The sequence below is a fragment of the Equus caballus genome, chromosome 15 (assembly GCF_041296265.1).
Source record: "Equus caballus isolate H_3958 breed thoroughbred chromosome 15, TB-T2T, whole genome shotgun sequence".
Lineage (NCBI taxonomy): Eukaryota > Metazoa > Chordata > Mammalia > Perissodactyla > Equidae > Equus > Equus caballus.
Genome location: NC_091698.1, coordinates 33,348,451 through 33,374,188, shown reverse-complemented (window position 1 = coordinate 33,374,188; position 25,738 = coordinate 33,348,451). Strand labels below are relative to the sequence as shown.

Sequence of the window (25,738 nt, the reverse complement as noted above, 5' to 3'; positions counted from 1 at the left end):
GAGGTACTGTTAATTTCTCCACTTAAGATAAGGAAGCTGAGCTGCAAAGTCCTTGACTGATTTGGCCAAGATCACACAACTAGTAAGAGAACCAGGATTCAAACCCAGGTGGATTGGCTGCAGAACCTGCTCTCTTAACCACCTGGCCATTCTCCCACCCCCAGCCCTACCCCCACCTTGGCTCTGCAGTTGTTGGGATGTGCCATGATTATTTAACTAAGCGTGTATTGCACATATGGGGCTTCTGTTTTCCTACTAGACACTGCTACATTGAGCATGCTTTTACAAGTATCACTGTACATCTCTGAAAATATTGCTATAGTATAATGCCTAGAAATCAGTTTATTCACAGAAATCATTATTAAATTTATATATTTTTCCAAAATGCCCTCCTAAAATGTGTTTACTCTTGCAGCTATAATCAATGAGAGTGACAGGTTTTAGAAAGGAGTGATGGAAAAAACTACTTCCTGTTGTAGGCTGCAGATAAATTTGAATTGGGTACTTATTGAGGGTATCTCAGTGAAATGAAGGCCATTCTTTCTGTTAGGTGGGGTGAAAACCATATAAAGTGATGGATCCTAGACTGTTCACGATTCATTTTCTTTTTCAGAATTTTGACTCTGACATTAGCAGTGTGGGAATAGATGGCTGCTGGCAAGCGGACAGTCAGAGGCTTCTCAATGAGGTGATGGTGGAGCACTTCTTCCGACAAGGAATGCTGGATGTAGCTGAGGAGCTCTGCCAGGTAACACTGTGTCCATGGTGAGAAGAGGAAGCAGAAACAAGGGAGCTCCTTGGAGTTTTTGAGTCATCTTCTAGCCATGCATAGATTTTTACTGTTGTTATTGTCAGGGCTGACCTCATTTAACTAGGAAGTCTTTTTGTTTTATTAGTAAAAAATTGTAGTCCTAGAACTTCTTATTCCAATTGCCTTTTTCTTCTTCCTGCTCCGTAGCATTGGTCCCGGGTCATCAACCAGGGGGTCAGAAGTGATACCACGTGCTCCTTTTCCTCCTTTGATAGGCAAGGTTAGTGTAGCAGAGAAGAAAAGGACAAAGAGCTTTCTGTTTGTTCTTCTGATCTGGCCCAACTTGTAGAATTTTATTTAGCAAGTGAATTTCAAGCTAAAGTTTCCTTCAGGTGAGCAGCATTTTCTTTCATTTCTATTAGTCATGAGCTTAGGGATCTCAGAAGAGTTTACCGATAGCACATAGTCATTATAGTAGCAGCTGCCACGTATTGAGTTTTTACCGCAAGCCACGCCCTGCTGTAATTCCTCACTGCAGTCTTATGACGTAGGAATTATTGCTCCCATTCACAGATGAGGAATCTGAGGTCTGGAGAGGTAACTTGCACAAGGCCATATAGGTTCTTAGTGAAGGAACTAGGATTCAATCCCAAATTCATGTGTCTTCAAACTCTGTTCTAAGCCACCATGTACCATTGTATTTTCCCTTTAGAAAAACGAAGGACTGTAAGGATTAAATAATTTAAAACCAATCTGTAAACCAAACTTCTAATCTAAGCCCTGTCTCTTTTAAACAATTCAGATAAATGATAACTCAGGTCTTTCTCTGTACTTTACAGGAATTTCATGTGTGTGTCTGTATAAATTTCCTAAAGTAAATTGTGTCATTCAGGATTAAGTTTGTTTACAAGTAACAAAGACCCAAAATACCAGTGGCTTAAACAAAAGTGACGTTTATTTCTCTTGCACAGAAATAAAAGGTCGTAAGCCATCCACAGCATGTATGGAAGCTATGCTCCATGAAGCTCTTGGGGACCTAGGCTCCTTGTAGCTCTGCTATTTCTAAAGTGTTCCCTGTCCTCAGGATAGTAGCCAGAACTCTAGCTACACATTTGGTACTCCAAGAAGGGGCAGAGTACACACTTATATTTCATTGGCCAGAACTTACATCTCACAAAGTCCTATTCAACTTTATTCCATATGGTTATGTACCCAGCTAAAATTTAGGAGTCCTACTACTGTGGAAAAGGGGAGACAATGAGACTAGGGCTCAGTCATTAGTCTCTGCCATAGAAATACGTGTTAAAAAGAAATTATCTCTAATGCCTGGGCCCATATTTTATAATTTAGAATGTGCTTTTACTATTATCTCTTTACCCTGATTACTGCTAACAAAAGTTCTTTCTGTTTTTTCAGGAATCTGGTCTTTCTGTAGACCCAAGTCAGAAGGAACCGTTTGTGGAGTTAAATCGAATATTAGAAGCATTAAAAGTCAGAGTTCTGAGACCAGCTCTGGAGTGAGTTACTGAGTTTGTTTTCTTTTGAATACTTTGAGAGAAGTCTCTATACAAAAATTTAATTAGAAACATGTTAGAGATTTTGAGATATGTATATCTCTCACCTGGGGTAGCCTTCAGAGAAATCAAGGGAGAATTATTTTATTTCTTTTAGCTAAGTAAATATGGGGGATGTGCAGTATGAGAAACTGGTTAGAGTTGCTTCACTGATCAGTTGGTCTGAATTCCCATAAGAGAGAAGGGTTTTCTGTGTCTCACTGTAGACCCGCTTTATAACTGAAGTGCTGTGGTTCAGGCCGTCTGAGTTTGATATTTGAACTTCCATAATGCGCAGGGTTCTGTGCCAGCTTCTGAACAATAAATTAATTGGTTATTGGAACTAAGTGGTATGCAAGAAGAGAGCAAACATTGTTATGAAGGAGTTCTATTCTAAATACTGCTTAAAATTTAATGATTCACTGAGCTTGTCGTTGAGATGAATTATCTGAAATTACTGAGTAAGCTGTGATAAATAATAGCCTAGAGCAGGGTCAGTGAAGTTTTTTGTAAAGGACCAGATAGTAAATATGTTAGGCTTTGCAAGCCATGAAGTCTCTGTGGCATATTCTTCTCTGTTTTATTTTAAAACCCTTTAAAAATGTAAAAAGCCATTTTGGCCATCTGGTGTACAAAACAAGCAGCAAGCCATATTTGGCCCCTGGCCATAATTTGCTGACCTTTGTTTTAGAATTTTTTAATGCGAGGATTACTGGGTTATTTGTTTAGAAAAGAAAAGCTCATAAAAGGAAGAAACTGGGTGATAGAAGCAGTGATGTTGTGAGGGCATGGGCTTAGAATCCTGGTATTTTAAAATTGGGAGTATATGAGGTCGTTGTTACCAGAAAAAAATAGGAAGATCCTTGCTGATTTTTATAAAATGCACGTTTTTTTCCTTCCACTAACCCATTTAATTATTTGAAGCTTAGTTTTCTGTTTCTGATTTTTTTCTCAGTTCTTTGAAAATTTTGCAGAGTTCTAAAACCAGCCCAGATGACTAGGTAGGGGGAGTTTCCTGTGTAAATTCATAAATTATAAATTCCTGTTTAAATTATGAACATGAGGTAGATAGGTACTGTATCTTTAAAGATACATGTCAGTTAAACAGTACCATTGTGCAAGATGCATATTACTTTTATAGTTGTTTTGATTTTTGTTTTTTTAGCAGATTTTAGATTGTGACGCACCTGGGAAATTAAATTCAATCAAGTACCTTTAACACTTCCACACAAAATGTGGAACCACTGTTCTGTCTATTTTCGTATTCCACCTATATGATTAAACATCTGCAAAGGAGAGTGAGGGAGCCTGAATATAAAAATGTGATGGGGCTCCCAGTTGTTTCACAGTGATTTAGAAATAATATTTGAGTTGTTATTCAAGGTAATACTCATTTATCCATTAATTTCTCAGGTTTTTCATCAGACTTCTACTGAGTGCTCACTGTGCATCAGAGACCGTGCTGAGTATTAGGACCGCCTCAGCCCTCAGAGTACTCAAGGCTTTTCCTTTAGAATGAAGGACATTCATAAGACACTTTTAACTTTGTGCTCTTTCTGTGAGATCTAAGTTTCTTACTGGTAACTATATGATATGTATTAATTATTTCTGTAAATGTTTTTGTTATTTGCAGCCTGAAGCAGTGCCTTTTAGGCAAAGGGAGGACTTGTTTCATCCACTTGATAGTAAGAGTGGAAATTACCTTACAGTGAAAATTATTCGTTTCAGTTTTTCTGGGACTATTGCCATGTGGTGGTAATTATAGTTAACTCTTCTTGAGTGCTTATTATGTGCCTAGCATTGTTCTAAGCATTTTACATTCATTAACTTAATCAGTTCTCATAATAACCCAATGAAATAAGTACTCATTTTACAGAGGAGTTGAGGCCTGGAAGGTGCTCCGTGAGAAGAGGATATGGAGGCAAAAGGTTATATGATATTCACATGATATTCCCTTAATGCTCTCCTCCGAGAGATTCACTTCAGCACATTAGATGGGCCATCAGCAATCCTACAGTAAAGAGACTCATTTAACTTTGTAAAACCCAGTGTTTCCCATGCATATTTGACCAAAGAATCCTTATTCTCCCTCCCCCCATAACACCTATTCAAACCCATAGAATTGGATTTCTATAGAACATAAGCTTAGAGGATGATAGAAATCTTAATAGAAATCTCCATTACAACAATTCAAACGTTTCCAATTCTTGCCTATTACTGGTGGATGCAAAGCAGATATTTATTCAGCATCTTTGATGTGCAAAGCACAGAAAATTCACTTTACTCAACTTGTAGCAAAAGTTGAAAAATGTGGGACATCAGTTTGGGGAATTCTCGTTTAGATAGAAGGGGGAAATAGCTTTCAGTTGTGTAGCATCTTCTATTTGTACGAGCTGGGAGGCAGCATCGTGGAACCACCCATGAGGGAAGAGAGGAAGGTGAGAGGCTGCAGTAAGTCCCCCAGGCAGCCCGGGCAGTTGAGGAGGCAGAGGCCAACAAAGGAAAAGTACAGATGGAGGCCACAGAAGGAGTAGATGAGAGGGAAGTCTGGGGAGTGTTAGCTGTTAATTGCAAATAATAAGAGACACTGGGAAGAAGGCAGAAAAGAAGGGTGATATGGCAGAGAGGAGTGGCAGAGGAACAGCTAATTACATATGCAGATCTAGTCAGGACCCTGCCTACTCTTGTTCCTGCTCTTATATTTCTCAGTTTGTGTACAGACTTTTCTTCTCGTCCGGATTGCTTTATCTGTTGTTTGAATTCCTCTTGGAACCTAGCACAGTGTTTAACTTCATTGTAAGCATTCAATAAATGAAATAGTTGGAAGGAGAACTTAAAAGAAACATGACCCCTCCTTCATATGGTAGGTAGAGGCAAAGCCAAAAAATAAGTAGTGTTAACGAGAGAATAACAATAACTTAATACAAAAGAATGGAGAAATATTAGAAAACTAGAAACTGTCCTTGTAGCTATGTGCCGGTTATTGGCATTTTGAAGGAAAGTGCAGTCTTTAGGGGAAGCCAGTTGGTTGCCTTCCTAAAGGTGTTTCAAAGAGTAATATTACCTTGGTGGATTTGCAGCAGTCTACGAGCTGACTTTCAACCTTGCAGACTTGGAAACCTGGTTTTTTCAACACTGAGAGCAGGCCCAGGGGCCTCATAGCGCTTGCTTAGAAGAATTTGTAGTTCTGTTTGCAAAGCCTCAGTAGAATGCCATAAGGGAATGGAAAATAACTGAATGGTTATAAGAAAGAGAGAGGGGGAAGTTACAGAATTTTTCACAGAGAAAGAGAGAAAAAATATTTTATTAGTTTAGACCACAGAAGGGTTTTAGATTGGACAGGCCATGAGCAGTATCAGGCTGCTGAAATGTGAGAGGGCTCTATCTCCATGCCTAGCGATTAGGTGGGGCTAGAAATATAAACCACAGAGGGATGCGAGGTGAACTTCACATTGTGGTTTCTTGGTGGTGTGTATGAATGGTGGTTCTAAGAAAATGCTTGCTGGACTTAGAGAAATTGTAGGATCAGTGAATAAAACACGGTTTATAAGCAGAGAAAGATTTTAGAAAATGAATATGTAGGAAGCAAGCCCAAGTGCCTGATCATAGAACCTTGACTACCCCTGAAATGAGAGTGACAGTGATTAAGCAGTTTCTGGTGTCTGTTCTCTTGTTTTTAGTTTTGGCTTCCTGTAGGTGGGCAGTCTTGCTGATTCAGGCATTTTTTAATAGCCATGTAGAACCACAGAAGAAAGAAGGCTCTGATAGATGTACCTTTGGAGAAAAGGAATCAAGGTTTATAAACAAGTTGCATTTTTTCCAGAATTTGAGTGTGTGTTCTTTTTCTTTTTTGGAGTTTGTGTTTTGTTGAGGGTGGTTCTTTATTCTGAAAGGCAGGAGAGCTGGGTGGAGGGATCCATTTTTACCTCACTCTGCCCGTGCACTAAGTCAGGTGGAGGAAGAGCTACTCTGTTAAAAAGAAGCTAATTGAAAACGGAAAGAGGTGCCCAGTGGAAAGGATGCAGGAGAGAAGATAGCACAATGGACTATCAAGGCCAACAGGGGAAAGATATTTGAGGTGGTAACATCATTTTCTGTTGTCTGTTTGATGTTTGTTGCTTGCAAAAGTTTACTTGAAGTTCCAAGACAGGAGGTGTTCCTCAGGAGGAAGAATAGACATGGCCCTCTCTGTCTGGATACGTCCTCACCAAGGACTTGAGATTACTGGAAATGAGTGGACAAGCCATGACTGTCGAGGAATTGAGAATCTTCTTAAAAAGAAAGGGAAAATTGAAATAAACTATCCCTGAGATTAAGGGTTTAAAAGAATAAGGGGCTAAACTAAGCCAGGAGGGGGAACTACGAGGAAAGACCGTTCATGCTTGTAAAATGCTGACCCATTATTAATTTAGGTTTATAAAATCTCTTGGTTTTGGGGTAGGAACCTAGCAGTAAATAAGGCAGTCATATTTAAGTACTTTAAAAAAAAAAAATCGCTCCTCTGTAGAACCGTCCTGTCTGAAATAGTGGGCACTTGCCACATGCAGCTGCTGGGCACTCCTACCAAACTCTGCGTTACTGAGAGCCTCGTGTAAAGTTGGAGGTGTATGTGTGGTTTATTAAGTAGATTCAGATGTGTGATACTATAGTTTGCGTGGTTTCTTACATGGCGTGTAAGAAGGACAAAGATTCATGCCAGCTCTGAGCTGAATGAAATATTGGTACTTCAGTGATGGACTCAACCCGTATCTGAGAACTTACTGCTTGAAAATATCTCAGAAATGAAATGTTAGCTCTCCTTTTCAGTCTCTGAAGCAAAGTTATAGGGTTCTTAATTTTTTTGGCTGAAATTTAATTTTTGTCATTCTCTGAATTTTTTAAGCATTTGATTCAGTCACCAGTAATGTTCAGCCAAGTCTGCACTTGTGGAGTAAATAGGTCATTCATTTCCCTGAACTTTCAGCTTTTACCCCCAAGAATATAGCCCTAAAGGAGACTAGAAAAGGAGGTATTTATAAGCCTTTAAAAATGCTGTGAAAGGTTGTAGTGGAGTGTGCTGTGGGAACTGGCAAGAGGCATTATTACCAGAAATAGACACCAACCCAGACTGGCAGAATTGTGAGAGATAAACAGAGTAATGCTGTCGCTTAGGTTCCTAGGGGACAACAGCTAACCATGAAGGTGGAATCTTGTTTTAATTATTTTTGGAATAATATGGAAATTCTAAGAACAGAACTAACAATGTTCAGAGGCTTGACAATTGGGATAATTAATGCTTAATGTTTTGTGGGATAATTGTGTAGATGTGGGTTGCTTCTAACTTAGTCACCTAAGTCGGTTGTATTGTTTTGAGGTCTTTTCATGGAAGAGGCACAAAAGTTCTCTTTATTGGAGAAGGCAGTAGCAGTGATCAGAGAGAATTGTGACATTAGTGACCTTACTGGATGTCATTTCTTTTTTGCTCTACAGTGTTTTTCTAACCAAGGAATAGTTCTAAAGCTGACCATGCTCTTGCGGCCCACATTGGAGATTTGGGAGCAGAATTTTTTTTTTAAATCACAGTGAAGTTGTAATTTAACTGAATGTAGTTAGCTTGCTGGTTGTAGTATAGTGGTAGTTGTTTTTTTTTCCTTAATTAAACATCAAAAGTTTTCTGCTGGAAATGCCATCATCCAGAATATGGCACCCTACTCCCTAATATCTCCGCTAGCTTTTGTGTGTCTTCTGGGCATATGTCTGCCAGTGCTTTGTAGACAGTGGGTTAAGTTTCTGGTGCTGATTGAGGTTTTGTAGTTTTATGTGCTTTGTAGTTTATGGACTTGGTTGTTATCAGGTTTGTTAAGGCTGTGACTATCTTCTACTTCTTGTTGCTCACTGAATCAAATACCCAAACATTAAGCATGAACTTCTAAGAAAGCTTCAGAATTTTTTCAAGGGGATTAACTGATGCATGTGTATCGTCATATTCCCACAAAATTGGTGCTATAAAAATCAAAGTGCTGCTGAGTATTACATGGAAGTGCCCAAGTAACTCTTTTAAATATAATTTTCATATTAAAACTAATGACTTTGAAGAAATGTCAGAGTGTATCCATTCAGTAAACAGAAATTAAATAGCTTCTTATTGAATGTCTAGTTGTGCCAAGCTCTGTGCTCAGTGCTGTAACTACCCTGCGCATTTAATGCCTACAACCCTTTGAGGTGCCCCCATTTTACAGTCAGGAAACAGATTTTAGAGAATTAAGTAACAGATTGCCCAAATTCACACAGCAGAGCTTGGGTTTAAGTCCGTGCACATTTGACTTTACTAACCTGTGCTCTTCTTTTTTCTTTTTAAATTATTGACCATTGGTGATTTTGGGTTTTTTTGAGATTGGCACGTGAGCTAACATCTGTTGCCAGTCTTCCTCTTTTTTCTTTTTTCTCCCCAAAGCCCCAGTACATAGTTGTATATCCTAGTTGTAAGTCCTTCTATTTCTTCAGTGTGGGATGCCGCCACAGCATGGCTTGATGACGATCCGAACTGGCGAAACCCAGGCCGCTGAAGTGGAGTGTGTGAACTTAACCCCTAGGCCACAGGGCCAGCCCCTGCTAAACTGTGGTCTTGATCAGCATACCGCATCCAAAGGAGAGGCATGCCAAGATGAGCGAGACAGTCTCTGCCTTAAGAGACCAGAAACTGTCCTAGATTGTGAGGCGAGTCATATGAGAGGTTCAAATGAAGAACGTTTAGAGTTCTGTGGATAAAGATATTATTAGGAAAGTTGTAGAAAATGAGCTAGTTGAGCCTGGGCGTTGAATTTTCAACTCTGTTCTCAGCTGCTCACTTTGTGGTTTGAATGTGCTTTTGCAAAAATTAACTAGCACCTACAGTGGGAGGATGGGATCATGGCTTCTACTTTCATAGAGGGAGCAAATCTTCTATCTAGATGGCCCAGCTTGAATTCACCTGCACACATCACTATTGGTGGTAATGTGAGTTGCTAGATAGGTTATCTAAATATGTTTGCATGTTTTTCTTGACCTGCACCTCTCTCTGCCTCCATTGTATTCTCCGCAGGCCTATTATTTTCCTCTAATTCTTGACACCATATGACAAAGGCCTCTAATTTATCCTATTGGCCAACCACTGCTTTCTTACCCCCACCCCCACCCCAGTGTTGCATAACCTTTCCTCTTGGCATAAACTTCTTGGTTTTCCAGCGCAGATTCCCTCCTCTCAGAAAAGAAAAGTGGGAGGGCAGAAATCTGGGAGAGAGATAGAAACCAATCTCATTTTCCTTCTTATTTTTTAAGGTTGGTGGATAATAGGCTGTAGACACCCTGGCTCGCTCAGTTCCTCAAACTTAGATCTTTCTCTGTTGTACCATTCTGGGCCTTCCTTGTCTTTATAAAGTAACCTCCTGCTCTAAGGTCCCTATGTACTGTTTCTCCCATTTGTCTTCTCTGTCAAACCTGTTGGCAGTCCTCTCTGCACAATTCCAGTATGCCCAAATTTCGTTTACCACTCTTTAGTTAAATAACACCAGTTCCCCAACAACACAGTTCAATTTTCAGTTATGGCAATATATTGTGAATAACTGCATAACTTCTCTGCCAGCTGTTTAGTCCGCAAATCAGTATTAAATAACAGATGGGCATCGTGAGCATAACCAGTCACATCGCGTCTCTCCGAGTCTGTGAATGGGTGGTGACTGCACGTCTGTTGTTCATTTCACCCTCAGACAGCGAGCGTGTGGTCGTGTTGCCTCCTCATCTTCCAGTATGAGCCCATGTGACATATTAGAGAAATGGACAATGGAAAGAGGGACTTAGTCAACAAAGATGAGTTGCCAAAAGTGAAATTGACTGTGATTAGAAAGATTTGAAAATGATGACAGCGAAGTGAACCTAGGCCTACATGAAGCTGTGGTACAAAGCATGTTGAAAAAGTCCTATAGAGGGCCAGCACGGTAGTGTAGTGGTTAAGTCCATGCGCTCCGCTTCGGCAGCCCAGGGTTCACAGGTTCAGATCCTGGGCACAACCTACACACCACTCATCAAGCCTTGCTATGGTGGCATCCCACGTACCAAGTAGAGGAAGATTGGCACAGATGTTAGATGAGTGACAATCTCCCTCAAGCAAAAAGAGGAAGATTGGCAACAGATGTTAGTTCAGGACCAATCTTCCTCACCAAAAAAAAAAAAAAAAAAATTCCTGTGAGTATAAAAACCAAAGTTAAGTTGCTTCAACATCTTTTAATTTAAATAAGAAAGCTGCTTATGGTTTAAATGGAGCATTTACTTCTACTTTGGATTGAAGACTGTAAAAAACAGAACAAAACGCTTCCATCAGTTTGGCTAACATTCAGGCCAAAGTATTGAAGTTAGTTGCCTCATTGAAAGAAAACAATAATAAAGAGATTGAAGAACTTTACTGCCGGTAAAAGATGGTGTCATTGTTTCAGAAGCCATCATAAGTTGACTAATGTTAAGCTGTCTGGGGAGACTGCTAGTGTGGATAAGAATACTGCTATGAAATTTATACCCAGATTCCAAAGATTAGATGAGGCGGGTGTTATGATGGTTGTCAAGGAAGGCAGCCCCATCAAGAACTTACAGAGCAAAAGATGTAGGATCATGAAGTGATCATAAAGGAGATAAAGATAGATAAACTCTCGTATTAGGAGGCAACACAGAAAGTGACTTTAAAACCTATGCTTATCTGGCCAGTTAACTGTGACCAAGGAATTGGGGTCAAGAAAATACAAATGTGGGTGCCTGGGTACAATGCTGGGGGTAAGAGGAAGAGGGGCTGTTGGTTAAGAGTTTCTGCCTTAAGCTTAAATGTGATTGCACGTGTTGGGGGGCAAAAATGGGGTATGTCATCGTCAGTTTAGAAAATGACATTTTGCTAGGGAGAGAGCAGCTTAGAAATGATTATTCTGATCCCTTGCTTTGTGAGACTTAGGCTTAATATTCAGAAGTTAAATGAAGATAGTACATTGTTTCAGGATAAAGTGATAAGAGATGTTTTTAAGAAACATATGAAAGCTTGCGTTCTATGAATTTGGTTTTTGCTTTCTCGCCACACTCCTCCAGCCCCTTTGTGTAATGGCTATCTATTTACTTTTCTAAAAATTTCTTGATGGGAGGACAGGGATTAGCAAGACTGGTTTTTGCTGATTATTTTGTAGCCTTGTTTATAGCAAAATTTAAGTGTGTAAAAATAAATTCAAGTAGTAAATTAGGCACTTCGTTGTCTAAATAAACACCTCTAAATAAACACCTTTAAACACCCTAGAAAAGCAGAGTACATATATTTATAGCTAGAAGAGCTTGAATTCGTGATTCATAGCTTGACTTACTTTTAGGAAAAGTAATTTGCAATTATTCTGTTAACTCTTTGGTGAAAACAGGAAGTTAAGAAATTTTGTTTACTTTTGCATTAGCTTAAAAAGTTATTACCTTTTAAGTATGAAAATAATATATGTTCATTGTAGAAAACTTGCAAAATATACGATAGCATAGGCTATTTAAAAATGACTGTCCTCTGGACTGCTGCGAGCTGCTCTTCATTCGGGGGTGTCCTCCCGGTGGTCTTAGCCTCTCGTGCTGCTCTGACGGGCTGCTGCACTGTGGTTCCTCATAGTCCACGCCTAGCACGTGGTAGACAACTCGTGAAACCCACCTTCCCTGGAGTCATTACTGTTAAAAATTCTGGTGAATGGGGGCCAGCCCCGTGCCCGAGTAGTTAAGTTCACACACTCTGCTTTGGCAGCCCAGGGTTTCGCCGGTTCAGATCCTGGGTGTGGACATGGCACTGCTCCCACATAGCACAACCAGAAGGACCTACAACTAGAATATACAACTATGTCCTGGAGGGGTTTGGGGAGAAGAAGAAGAAGAAAAAAGATTGGCAACAGATGTTAGCTCAGGGCCAATCTTTAAAAGAAAAAATTCTGGTGACTGGAAGTTTTTTTTCTATGTATTACAACTTTTCCCACCTTTAATATTCTATCATGAACATTTGCCTGTGAAAATGAAATAGGTTGTTTTCTCCTTTTGTGAATTGCCTCCTTAAGGTCTTTGCCCTTTTGCTGCGGGCGTCTATCGTGTATTAGAATTTGTAGTCACTCTCTATTAGCTCCCTTCTTTGATTCTACAAACTCTTACACATATACCTCATATCAGGAACAGAACAAAGGAAAAGCTGACTGCGTCTCCTCATTGTTAGTAGGAAAACGTACTCATGCCTTTATGAGTCAGAGGGGGCAGGATAAACTTTTGGTAAGTGATGTGATGTAATGCACTCCTTGGACTGGAAGTTAGGAAGGTGCCTGCTGGACTAGAGACTGCCCAAAGCAAAGTCCTGTTGGTACTGATGTTGGCGTTGGGCACTCACAAACATAGCTGCTGGAAGTACCTTGTTGGCGTCAGCAGGATTTACCAGGCTTGATGTTGCACCTTAACTGCCTTCATCTTAGATGTGCCAGGCAAGGATCCAAGCCTCACTTCAATTGAAGTAAATATTTCCAAGGTCCAGGTGATTAATTTTAAAAATCACACTGATTTTGTGGTCAGAAGCTTCGTGATTTGACTCTAAGGTGTGGCTGCATCGACAAGTGATTAGAACATTCCTGTGCAGCCCTTCGTGGGAAGGGGAAGAGGCAGTGAAAGTGCAGTTGTGTGAAGTCTGATCCCAGTCCGCTGATTTGTTAGGAGTAACTCAGGCGTTTTACTCTTGTAGTTTGTAGAGTTACTCAGAGTTTGTGTCCCTCCTCAGTTCACGTTCCAGTGGTCCTTGGTGAGTGGGATTAGGTGGGGAATATTTGTCCAAAAAAGGTCAAATTAAAGAAGAATATGACACTAACAGCTTCTACATCTTAATATGTTTAAAGAAATAAAGTAATGCTTCCTTATTCCTTGGTTGCGACATTGGTTTTAGCAGCTGGCTGGTAGACTTTTCGGTGCTCACCCGAACTGGTAGTCCCAGCTCAAGATTGCTTATTCCAGCTGTTTGTACTGTAGAGGCCCGAGTTGCTGTACTTTGGATTGTTCAAAACTGAGTATTGTTCCTTTTCTCGTTAGCACTCTGTTTGTACAAATCTTTTTGGCACCATGTGGTACACTATGATATTTACATAGTTTTATCTACCTAATTAGACTGAAAGCACCTTGAGGGTACTTGAAGGTAAATACCTATGTTTACTTCTTTTAATCCCAAAGTGAGTAGCGCAGTCTCGCACCTAACAAAAGTTTAAAAATAGGTGGTTCCCCTTCACAATCTTGTGATTCATTTGTAAACATGCCTGTTTAACAAGAAAAGAGTGCTGGATATGGGCGATTGAGTAGTGACTCTCATGGCTGACACCTGCTTCAAAGTGTGGTCTTGGACCATTCCAGATGTATAATGTGACTCCTCAGAGTCGGTCTTGTCTTGGTGTAAAACCTTACTAAATATGTAGTTGTCATCTGACATATGCTGCTTTTCTTTCTTTTTCACTGGCTGAAGGGCCTCTTTGGGTGTAGTAGTTTTCTTGAGATCATGTTACCACTGACTTCCACAAGGTGGCAGACAAACCCTTCTTTTGTGTTACTAGTCTTCAAACAATTTTTCACATACTTTGCCTGTGCTCTTAATTACTGTTAAAATCTTTCTTGCTTTTTCTGTAGGTGGGCAGTGTCAAACCGAGAAATGCTCATAGCCCAAAACAGCTCCTTGGAATTTAAGCTACACAGACTGTATTTTATTAGCTTGTTGATGGGTGGAACTACAAATCAGCGAGAGGCATTACAATATGCTAAAAATTTTCAGCCATTTGCCCTAAATCATCAGAAAGGTGAGTCTGGAGTCAGATGTTTTTAATGTTTGGAATTTCCAGGCCCGTAGCCTCCACTGGAATTTAAGTTTATTTTAACTAGGTCTAATACATATTTGCTGACCAACTAAAACAATTGTAGATGATAATCACTTATAGAAAAAGCTCTGATTGGCCCTAGAACAAAAGTAAAACATTAAATCCTCTTAAATGAAAAGTCTGAAGGAGACATTGCATTTTTGGCGATTCCTTACTAAGCTAAGAGGAGACACGAGAAAGAGCCAGGTAGGCACTTGCTCCTCGCCACCCCCACCCTGCTGCTGTTATTGCCATGACAAAGTGTCTGAGGGTGCACCACTGTGGCAGAAGTTAACCCCCAGTGTCCCTGTGGGAGTACTGGCCTGTTCTACAGCCAGAGATATGTGATGACCCCATTTATAGATAATTGTTACTGCTCTAGATAATGGTAATTGTACTATGTTGTGTATAAGAATAAAATGACATGAAGTTCAATATTTAGTGCTTTCCTTCTCTTCCCCTTTCTCTCTGTGCTGTTTCTTTAATTTAGGGTGAAGGGAGAAACCAAACTTAAGGACAAGAATTTTAAAACACTCTGTTAATAAATTAATTTAGGCTATGTCAGTTGGGAGAATTCTTGCCTTTCTCCCCCTGTTGCCTGTAAGCCGGCTCTGTTTCAAGTGTGATCATTCACACCTCCGAATTGCTGTTGCTTTTGTTTAGACATTCAGGTTTTGATGGGAAGCCTTGTGTACCTGAGACAAGGGATTGAGAACTCACCATATGTTCACCTACTTGATGCAAACCAGTGGGCTGACATCTGTGACATCTTTACACGGGATGCCTGTGCCCTCCTGGGGCTCTCCGTGGAGTCCCCTCTCAGTGTCAGGTATGGAAATTTGTCGTGTCTGTTACTGAAATATGTGCTGCATTCGTCAGTTCTTATTGATTTGTTGTCTAGTTCTTGATATTAAAGCCAAGAGAACATTTGTCTTTCTGAGGAGAGAGTGGTTGGTATTTCAAGACTTGTCACAGTTGGCAGTGAAGCAGTTTTAGAGCAGTGATTCTCAAAGTGTGGTCTGTGAACCTCTGGCCGTTCCTCTGTGAAAGAGAGCCTTTCCACTGTGTTGACATTTGCACAGATGGTGCAAAAGAGTGGTGGGTTAAACTGCTTGAGCCTTAGCACAGATCAGGGCAGTGTCCCAAACTCCACAAGGACTTGCTGTGTCCCTCACCACCACATACTTGCAGTTCAAGACGTACTAGTTTTACTTAAGAATGTTTTTGACTGAACATTAAAAATTATTAGTTTTCGTAAGTCTTGACCTCTGAGTACACATCTTTTTTATATTCTGTGTGACAAATTGGGACGTTCACGTAAAGCACTTCAGCTTCATGCTTTGTAAGCCATGTAAGATGGTTGTCTCAAGAAAACGCACCTGTATGTTGAGTTATGAGCTAATAAACTCAGAGCTGCTTTTTTCATGAAACACAGTTTTTACTTAAAAGAATCCACTGCAGTTACTCACACTTAGGTTTTTGGCAGGCGTTTTTTCAAATGAATGAAGTGAACCTGTCGTGTAAGGATAATAACTGACGTTTTGCCACAATGGTAAAATTCAAGATTTTAAGGTAAAATGGAAATTTTGGAAAACTTGAACCTGCTATTATGGGCTTGACAGCTTCCTGATACTTAAAGATTTTTCTGATGAGATTGGTGATATTAATGAATTGTATTTTTTTGATGCTTTAAAATGAAATGTGTTGATACTAGAAGATTCAGTGTGCTATTACAAAATCATGCCTGGGTAAAAGATTCATTCAAAGTATGAGACAGACCATTGGATCTTAATGTAGAAGGGTACAAAAAATTCAATGGAAGGATTCAGACTACACTTTGCAACTAACCTTTAAGAAGCTACTACTTGTTGAGTGGTGGTATGGCATTAAATGAGAATATCACAATTATCTGAAAAGACAATTAAATTACTACGTATCTGTGTGAAGCTAGGTTTTTTTCATTTGCTTCAACCAAAAAGAACACATCGCAACAGATTGAATGTAGGGGAAGATATAAGAACCCAGTTGTCTTCTATTAAGCCAGGCATTAAAGAGATCTGTAAAAATTTAAAGTAATGCCGCTCTCCTTTCAAATTTATTTCTAGTTGGGAAAATATAGCTATTTTTATAAGAATGTTATTTATGATAACATGTAATATATTTATTTTAAATAAATCAATATTTTAAAAATTTCTCGGTTTTAATTTCTAATACAATGATGATGGATACCACTCACAAAAACAAATGCTCTTTGAGATCTTTAATATTTAAGGATGTAAATGGGTCCTGAAACCAAAAAGTTTAAGAACCTGTTTTAAGAAAATAACTTGTTTAGCTCTTCTGTTCATTTAACTTCTCAAGTGTTTTGAATCCCTGCTGTGTGCCAGGCATTGTGTGGATGCAAAGATGGATGAGGTACAGTCTGCGTTCTGTAGCGTGTCCCGTCTGAGTGTAGCAGACACTCATGCAATTAACTATAAGGAATGGCCAGGCTGCAGGTCAGCTTCTCTGGGGAACAGGCTCTGAAATGGATGGAGATTGACATACAGGAAGTTTATTGGGATCAGCCCCTGTAGGGGAATGAAAACAGCAGGATTAGCTGGAGGGGAAAGTTGGAATGTGGTGCAGTCTCACCAAAGGCCTCAGCCTATCCCTGAGGAGCTCTGGAGGTCCAGTGGGCCTGTGGCGTTGTCTCAGATTGGGCAACAGGGCTGGGCTTTTCTGTCTTCACATGGGGCAGTCATCAGATGTGAGCCTGGTCAGGTGGCTTCCTTCAGCTGAAGACGGTCCTGAAGGGGGACTCAGCTGACAATTGACTGCCAGTACTTCTGCCCTGGACAGGGTGACCAGATCTAGAAGGAACCGTGCAGGAAAATGTTTCAGAACATCATTAATGTTAGGAATGTCATTAATGACTGATATGCAGAGCCCATTAAATCTAGGGGTTTTGTAAATTTAAAACTTTTGTGTGTGTGTGGTGGTAATTTAGCAAAGCAGAGGGCTCTGTGCCCTGTCCATTGGCGTGGGCCCTCTGCACATGGAGTATAGAGGAAGTGACATTTCCTAGGACCAAACTGTGACACCTGGCTTGGCAGTGACATTTCCTCTTCCGCTCTCCCAGTTTCTCAGCAGGTTGTGTGGCGCTGCCGGCTTTAATCAATATCAAAGCTGTGATTGAACAGAGGCAGTGCACTGGAGTTTGGAACCAGAAAGATGAATTACCCGTGAGTTGCATTTTCTATTGATTATTACCTTTCCTGCCATTAGAAGAACTTAGATGTTAAGGATTTTAAATGCCTATCTTGCCTTTTAACCAGGGAACGTTACTGTAGCTGTTCAGCAGCAATTCTTTTCTGTCTCTGTAGACATGGTTAAATAATAGAAATGGGGAGCTGGTACATTTTGGAGGCACTGGAGGAGTTTTCTTAAAATTGTGACTTAGACTGGCAGTGAAAGCTGATGAAGGAAAGCATCGGAAGTGGAGAGGGTGGTCCTGCTGTGCATGCGGTATGCTTTGCAATGCAGTCGACAGACCACTCACACTCTGCTTTTTTAAAAATATAAAAGCAGTGACTCAGTTTGATTGGATTTAGTTTTGTCTTAAGCCTTGATATTTATGAGATCATAGGTTTGTGCTGTGTTGTCCCTGTGACACCTGCAGTCATCAGTGGCCTCCAGTACTGTGTGTCCACTGCTGTTGTGGAACAGGTGACGGTTTTAAACATCAGCCCCAATCATTTGCCAACTCTATAACTTCACTAAGCAGTAGTTTGTCAGTGTCTAAATTGGGGGCCATCCTTCTCTTTATGGGGCTGTTAAAGGCTAGAGATAATGTAGGTGTGCTTAGAATAATATGGGACATATAGTAGGTACTCAGGTTTTGCTGCCATGGTAGTTATGACATGAAGTAACAAAGGTCATTATATGTGTGTTTCCACCAGGCCTCTGACAATATGGAGTTATCATTCTTATCATGGTCATGTCACAGACTCTTAAAGAGCTAAAATGTGCATTTGGCTTTTGCCTCTTTTCTGCCACACCTGCGCACAGGTTTATCTGCAGTTACCTTGTTCTTCCAGCTGGTAGCTCGGTCGGTTGCTTGCCCTGGCTTCTCCTCAGAGATCTGTTTTGATTAAAGGCACAGGTGCATTCCCAATCCTGAGTGTGGTCAGGACACAGCAGCACCCCCGCTTGACTGCTGCTCATCTGAGCAAGTGAAAAGGACGTGAGCCTTCACGTGCTTTGCCTAGGCGGGTGCCTGCAAGAAAATGGCAGTTTTGCAGTTATGTTGTTACATCTCTGACACTTGCCACCGGCATGGAGTCTACTGAAATCTGAATTACTATGCCTTAGGTTCACTATACTAAAAGTCTGTGTGTCAGGATAAAAAAGCAGTTGGAGGTAATCATCTGGCCATTTTTTTTCCTCAAGATTATTGTTAATACTTTGTCAACTTTCTTGAAAGAGTCTAGGTAATAGACTTTTATATTGATAGCCATTTTAGATTTAGAAGGAAAGAAAACAGAAAGAACTGGCGACTGTGGAGCCTCTGTCATGCGCCAGCTGCCTCGCTAGGTGATTTCATAGCTTTTGCTTGTTTTCTTCGCTGCAAGCTCAGATGAGCTTCGGATCTACAGATTGTGAAAGGTCCTGCTGAGCTTTAGCTTAAAGCCTTTGTTTCGGGGTTTCTTTGGACCATTACACACAAAACGTGGGAAACTCAGATCTGAAGCTGACACAGAAGTAAACCACATTTAGTCTGCCTTTAAAGGATTATCACACTGAATTGTATCACCAGCTAAGTGTGCCACACAACAGTCAGGATTTCTGGTGGGTTTTGCTCTTAGGTATATCCTGACGCATTTTCACAAGTGTTTGACTTCTAGAGTGTTCCCTTGCCTTTGGCTCTCACTCTTAGACATCAGAATTTGTTTGAAAAGTAGGATTATAAATAATTTTGAAGGTTAATTTAAAATTATGAAGTAATACTTGAGCTAGAAGAGTGCTGTAAAAGTTATATTCAGATGAGTAGATTTGATCAGTGTTCTTTGCCACACAGTGCGTATTAACATGTGGAGGGTTCTTGAGGCATAACTCGAGCCGTTGTACTTTTTTTGAGCAGATTGAAGTGGACCTTGGTAAGAAGTGCTGGTATCACTCTATATTTGCCTGTCCTATTCTTCGTCAGCAAACGACAGATAACAATCCACCCATGAAATTGGTCTGTGGTCATATTATATCAAGAGATGCCCTGAACAAAATGTTTAATGGTAGCAAGTAAGTGTCTGTCTTTTTAAATGTTAATAAAAAAATTTTCTTTTGGAACTGAGTGGGAGGATAAGAAGTAATGAGGGTAAATAAATGTAGCTAGAATTTAGAAATAGATTTCATTACTTCTCATTTCACATAGTGTATGGTATCTGCATTTTTGTCATTCTTTTTAATTAGTTCATAAATTTGATGATTAGATTTATAAGCATGATCTTTAAATTTTAACTTTTTGGGAAGGCAATGTATTGTTCCCGCCCCCACCACCCTTTTTACACAAATGGTATCATACTGTATACTGTTCTGAACTTTGCTTTTTTCACTTAGTGTTAATATCTTGGAGATCTTTTATATGCTACAGAAAGAGCCCTCATTCTTTTTTAAAGCTGCAGAGTATTCTACCATATGGAAATATGATAAATTATTTAACCAGTTCCCTATTGATGAGCATTTAATTTTTTGTTGCTGTAAAGTGAATTACTTTATATGTGATTTAAGTTCATAGCATTAGAATTGCTAATTCAAAGGATATATACATTTATAACTTTTGTATATAATGAGCCCAACTTTTAAAGTCTAAAAAGCTTATTTCCAGCTTAGGCAGCTAGAAAATTTTTCATTGGAGTTCATTTCAGACCCATTATGGTAAAGGCTTTCTTTTAAGAGAAGGCTTTGGCATGTAACGAAGCTGTTCGTGCCCTTCCCAGGCCATGCACAACCCTGGTAGTGCAGATTGGTGGTGACTAGCAGCCAGCTCTCCGTCCTGGTTTGGCCCATGCTGGTTTCATGTGCCACGGCAAGGCATGTTAAGGCTGCTCTCGGTAGGCTACATGCCTTGTAGGCTCAGGAGCTGGCGTCAGCTTTACTGCACCTGAGTGGACTGTGTGACCACTACCTTTGAAACTCAGTTAGAGACAGGTTCAACCCAAACCCTGGAGGATAAAAAATTCACAAACAATTTTCAGAACAGTTGTCTTTGTTTTGTTTATGGAACGGTTTTCACTGATTTCCACTGAAGAAGAGCCTTTCAGTTTAGAGTCTAGCTTGGATCCTATTTATTTGTGACCCTTCAAAGCTTGACTGTTATCTTAAGGGAAAGTACAGTTAACCCTCAAAGCAAAATACAGACGTGTGTATGTGTGTGGATGTATAATTGTTAAAGATGTTCTATAACTAGATGAAAATTGAATGCTTAGTACTGATCCTGTTCCTTGACTCGGTGTTTTCTTTCTTGTCTTTAGATTAAAATGTCCGTATTGTCCAATGGAACAAAGTCCAGGAGATGCCAAACAGATATTTTTCTGAAGAAATAACTTTAGTTTGCAACTTGTAAGTGAAACTGAATTGGGGGCGCATTTCAGAAGAGAGCGTTCCATTTAATGCAGCTAACCAAGGACTCTCGTGTTTATATAAGCTAATGCTCCAGAAACTTTGCCAACATTTTAGTGTATACACACTGAGGGGAGTGCTCCAGACGAATATTATCATAGGGCTTTATTATATTCTTGGTCTTCATTTCTGATCAAGTAAATACACCAGCAGTTGTCATTCAATGCAGGTTTTTGTACTTAATTATATGGTGATTTTTTTACTTTTTAAGAGCAGAAACAGAAATTGACCTCCCCACCATGTGTTTAATATTCCTCCTGCTTTTACTTTCGTCATTTCCTTGATAATTGTTAAGCATTAAGAATGTTTGTGAGAAAGCTTTATTTCCTGTTATGTATACATAATTAAATGAAAATTCTTCAGAAAAGTTTGAAAAACTGAATTGTGGTTATAAAACTAATTTCCTTTTTTTTTTGCTTAAGGAAGAAAGCTGTGGTAGATTCCAAATTTGCTTTTTGATGTTTTCCTCTGCTCCAGCTCTCACTGAGGAGTCAGCAGACTTGCGTTTGAGCTCTGCTTGTAGCCCCAGCGGGCTGCCTGTTTAAAATTCCATCATGAATTTAGCAGGTTGGTGTGAGAAGTTTCCGCCAGAACAGAGTGGAAGGAGTTCTATTGTTTCTTTGCTTTTATTGCCAAGAGGTGCTTATTTTAAAAGTGTGTTCAATAAAATGAAATTCTGAAGTTAGAAGTGTTCTTAAGTTGCTATTTGCTCTCTTGGTCTTGGTAGCCCTATTCTCTGAAATCTGCCTTCAGGACTTGGCTGTCTATTGCATTTGTATATCATTGCAGACACAGTGTTGTGTGTGTGTATATATACGTGCACCAGCATCAAACATTGTGTATCTGGAAGGGAAAAAGCATGTTCCAGTCCTAAAGTGCAGTTACCAGACTCATTACTTTAAATCTTTGAAGTTAGAAGCTAGCAAATTTTCTGTAGTGCAGAATATGTTTATTGCTGTTTTTTGTATTTGAATAGTATACTGTTCAATGCCTCTCTTCTGCAAAGTGTATCATCTCATTGACTGTGAATCTGTATGTTATTCTAATGGATACAGATGATGATCTTTTCTCTTGTGAGGTATCTTCGTTTAATGCACTGTCCAGAAATAGCCATTTGTAAGAGTCTTTCTCTGTGTGAGGAAGTATATGGAAAAGACTTCTGTGGACATAATTCTGACGTAAACCCATTAAGTTACTTCATTGTGAGAAGAATGTTATATGGAGATCACCAAATATTTTGCAACTTTATTTCATCTGACATGGAACTGAATATAAATGTAGGAAAACTACCATGAGAAAATGGAAAAAGAAGAAAACACAGAAGCAAAGAGAAACGTGACACTTCAGATTTTTAAACTACAGATTGACCTAGTTTGAGGGGGAGGGAGAGAACAGATTTGGTGCTAAGTTAATTGGAAACTGACGGCATTTGCAGTAGAATACCAGCCTGGACGGTTTATCCTGAAATGTTTACCTGGGACAGCTGGGATTTGTGTGTAAAGGAAAGGAGTACTGTGGAAAAGCCCTGCTCGATTGCTGTGTGTGGTCAGGCTTATGTTGAGGGCTACTGTGTGCTGTGTGGGTTAGCCGGGAGTCGGGATTGACCTGCCCAGAGTGCTCGCTTTGTCCAACCTCAGTCTTGGCCTCACAGCAACTTCTGCCCCATGTTTCTGCTTTCCTGTTGGAACCCTCTCCCCACTAAGGCAGTGAAGGAAGAGAGCAGAGAAAAGCTCCTTGGACTTCAAAAGAGAAGGTAAAGATCCCAGGCAGTACTCTGGCCGAGGATGTAAAGCTGGTTTATTATATATTTTTTCCTTGAATTAAAACCCAGAGTGTCATCTTTTTTTACCTTTTTCTCACTAGGCCAGATTTAGCTTTATTAACACCTTACTCTCACCTTTTCACCTCAAACACCTACATAACATTTTGGCTTCACGTGAGGTTTGAACAATACAGACATTGCTGTAGAGGCTGGTAGTTAATATTTTTGGTGGCCAGACGCTTCACATAGTTGGCTCAGGCCACTTTCAAGGACAAAAGCCAGTGCTCTGCTTTGTCCCTCTCCCAGTGTTGGAATCCTGTTGACAGTTTTCTGTGCAGCCCTGAAACTTTAAACAGAACTTGCTTTAACTGAAGCATTTGATTGTACAGCTTCCTGTGCAAGGTCCTTGCAGTCCCACTGGGCAAGATTAGGGCCAAAAATTTTGCAACTCTTGATCTGACACTTTCACAAATGTGAAAACTAGTGACCTTCTTTAAACGCATGGACTTAAAAATCATTGGTAACTAAATGTGAAGGAGAGGTGGATTTGAAGAGGCCAGACCTCAACCAAAGATGCTGCATACAACATGCTGTCCATCCTACTCTAGAAACACCTTCACCAGTGGTGTCAGGCCCGTGTCATCGCTGAGGCTGTGTATGTCAGCAGTGTGGAAGGATGCTCCCCATCGCGGTTTCCACTTGCAAGAGGTCATGATAGAGCCAAGGTTTTTTCAGTCAGACTAATTATCATATTGAAAACAGAATTTCAGAATGGTTTCTTAAATTTCTTTAGGAACCATTTCCATTTATCAGTTGTGGACAAAGGCCATGGGACTATGCTAGACCAATAAAACCTTATTGTTAGATCCTTAGATTCTTATTAGCTAGAGCATCTGTGCTTTCAAGTACAATCTGAAGAACAGTGGCTAAGGATGTCTTGATATTTTTTCTCCTTTGTGAATGAATCTGTGATCATCACAGATGCCATTTCTGTTGTTTTAGTGGTGATTATCTGAGACTTCTAATAAATAAATGAACGGGTATTGGTGCCTCTTGATTTTAAAAATTTTGAAAAGAGCCACCGCATATTCATAGGGTGTGTGAGTATTTTGTGAGTGTATGAGCATTTAATTGAAAATAAGAAAGTTATGAAGTAAATCTTTTGTTTTGATGTTTTTCAGTAGCAGCTGATGTATACAGTGACACTAAAACCCACACCAAATTGTGTGGGGAACGAGGATCCTTCTTTCTCTCCAGGTGTCCCACAGGTCATGCAGTTGAACTTCAGTAATCCCTGTGCTGTGAGTTATTGCCACCTCAGTGGTTTCAGCCTTTGGTATAGTAAATACTGCGGAAACCAAGAACTCTTGGTTATCCGCACAAGACAGGCTGCTGGTAGACATTAGTCCTCTAGCTTTCCAACTCAACCTCTGATTAAGTGGACTGATAGTCAAGCTGGTCAGTCTGCTTAGTCAGCAGACTCAGGTTATTTTCAGGGAAGGCACGGAGGCATGGTTTGGTTAATTTCATCACTGGGATGTGTAAGATGAAGACACAAACCAAATACCTTTCATTACTTTGTACATTATCTTTGGTAACACTAGAATGCTGTGGTCTTGAGGGAACATTAGCAAGGAATACGTAGAAGGTTTGGCGCTTCCTAAGCCTGTCCAGCTGTGGCGGGATTTACGTGGTACCATAGTGTTTACCATAAGCAGGTACATGAACTGTCTTGTTGAACTATAATTGAATAGATACCAAAAATAGAATGACAAATGTATTTTAATAGCAGATGAGGCAATTAGTTTTAGGATGAGTTTTCCACTGTTGATTTTACTTTAAGACATAGGGAGAGAAAACAAAGTTCTGTTTTCCAAACATTTCCCTCTACAGTTTTAGACTGCAGTGGGCATATGCTTCATTTACTTCCAAAGAGGCAAAAGCAGCTGGTTTTGGCTCATAGCACATGCTTTGTTTCGTGTCGTGGATGAAGACCTACACTCTTACGTTAGCAGTCACTTAACATTCTCCAGCAAGGCACATGTGGGCTTCCCTAGGATTTAGTGCCTGATCTTTTCTTTTGGGAAGGGGTGGGAGTGAATGTATTGGGGATGGGAGGGAAGCGGGGGAAGAAAATGGGAGCGTGAGTGAGTGTGCATGTGTGTGAAATTCACCATTACCCCACCTGTGTCTAGCAAGGAACAGAGACTTAAATGTATTTTGCTCATGACTGCAGTATGCATGTATTTTTTTTTCTCCTCCATGTTTTCTAAACTTACACTAAAAGGACTCATCAAATCATCTTGTTCAGATGGCTCAGGATTGTATTTCTTTTGCTTACCCTGTGCTCTTGGGTTCTATAGTATTTCTATAATTATGTAACAAGAATAGTGTTGCACTGTAATCTATCATAGAGCTATATGTATGGAAAATTTTGATCAGTTTTTTAAGAAATGTATCCTGTTTGCAAAGGCACAATAAAGTTGCATCTTATAGACTATAGGCAATAAAGCTAACAATAAACCTTATTTAACACAAACCATATTCATATTCTCTGTTCATTTGATTGTGAAAAAAGTCTAACACATCCAGTAGTTTCAGGGATTTCATTTTAACTTAAAAAGTTCAAATATATTTAATTTATAAATTTCGGACTGATATAATAGAGTTTTGGAAAACTATAAGAAATGCTTTGTTAATGTGTGTATTCCTATGTAAAACACATGGCTTCTCCTGTGTGTATATTTTTAAAAATTAAAGAAATGCACATTTAAAAAGTGTTTTGTGGAACCAATCTGTATAAATGTGACAGGTGACAGGTGTGAGGGAGGGAGTAGGGGGATGCCAATTATGGGAAGAGAACATTGTTTTCTGTGTTGCTAAGGGTCTGCGTATAAAGAATTTAAGAAAATATCTTTGTCACCGTCTCATCCTGTTTCTGTGTCACCAGCAGTGTGAGAAGAGGAGGTAGCTGGGCACCCTTCCTGGTTTCTAAGGAGGGGACTGTTAGTGTTTCCAGGCTCCTGTGCCCTGACGCCCGTCCTGTGGATGGCTGGGACCCTCAGACCAGAGTGACGGTGTATGACTGGGAAGAGGAGCCCTGAAACAGCTCCACCCAGGCTGCTGGTGGAGTGGG

General features: G+C 39.9%; 1 protein-coding gene across 3 annotated transcripts in view; it reads left to right on the top strand.

Annotated features, from left to right (window-relative positions):
* Positions 1-25,146, top strand: part of RMND5A (required for meiotic nuclear division 5 homolog A) — a 62,877-nt gene extending 37,731 nt beyond the window's left edge. Inside the window, exons 3-10 of one of the 3 annotated variants that reach the window (XM_023618766.2) lie at positions 614-748; positions 2,168-2,268; positions 13,960-14,126; positions 14,847-15,012; positions 17,305-17,407; positions 19,306-19,460; positions 20,693-20,780; positions 21,267-25,146. In XM_023618766.2, coding sequence (XP_023474534.1) covers positions 614-748; positions 2,168-2,268; positions 13,960-14,126; positions 14,847-15,012; positions 17,305-17,407; positions 19,306-19,460; positions 20,693-20,756 — 891 coding nt within the window. In that variant the 3' untranslated portion in view covers positions 20,757-20,780; positions 21,267-25,146. Of the gene's footprint in view, positions 1-613; positions 749-2,167; positions 2,269-13,959; positions 14,127-14,846; positions 15,013-17,304; positions 17,408-19,305; positions 19,461-20,692 lie in introns of all 3 variants that reach the window. The other 2 variants (XM_023618765.2, XM_001496971.7) reach the window with 2 other exon arrangements.
* Positions 25,147-25,738: the final 592 nt, after the last annotated feature.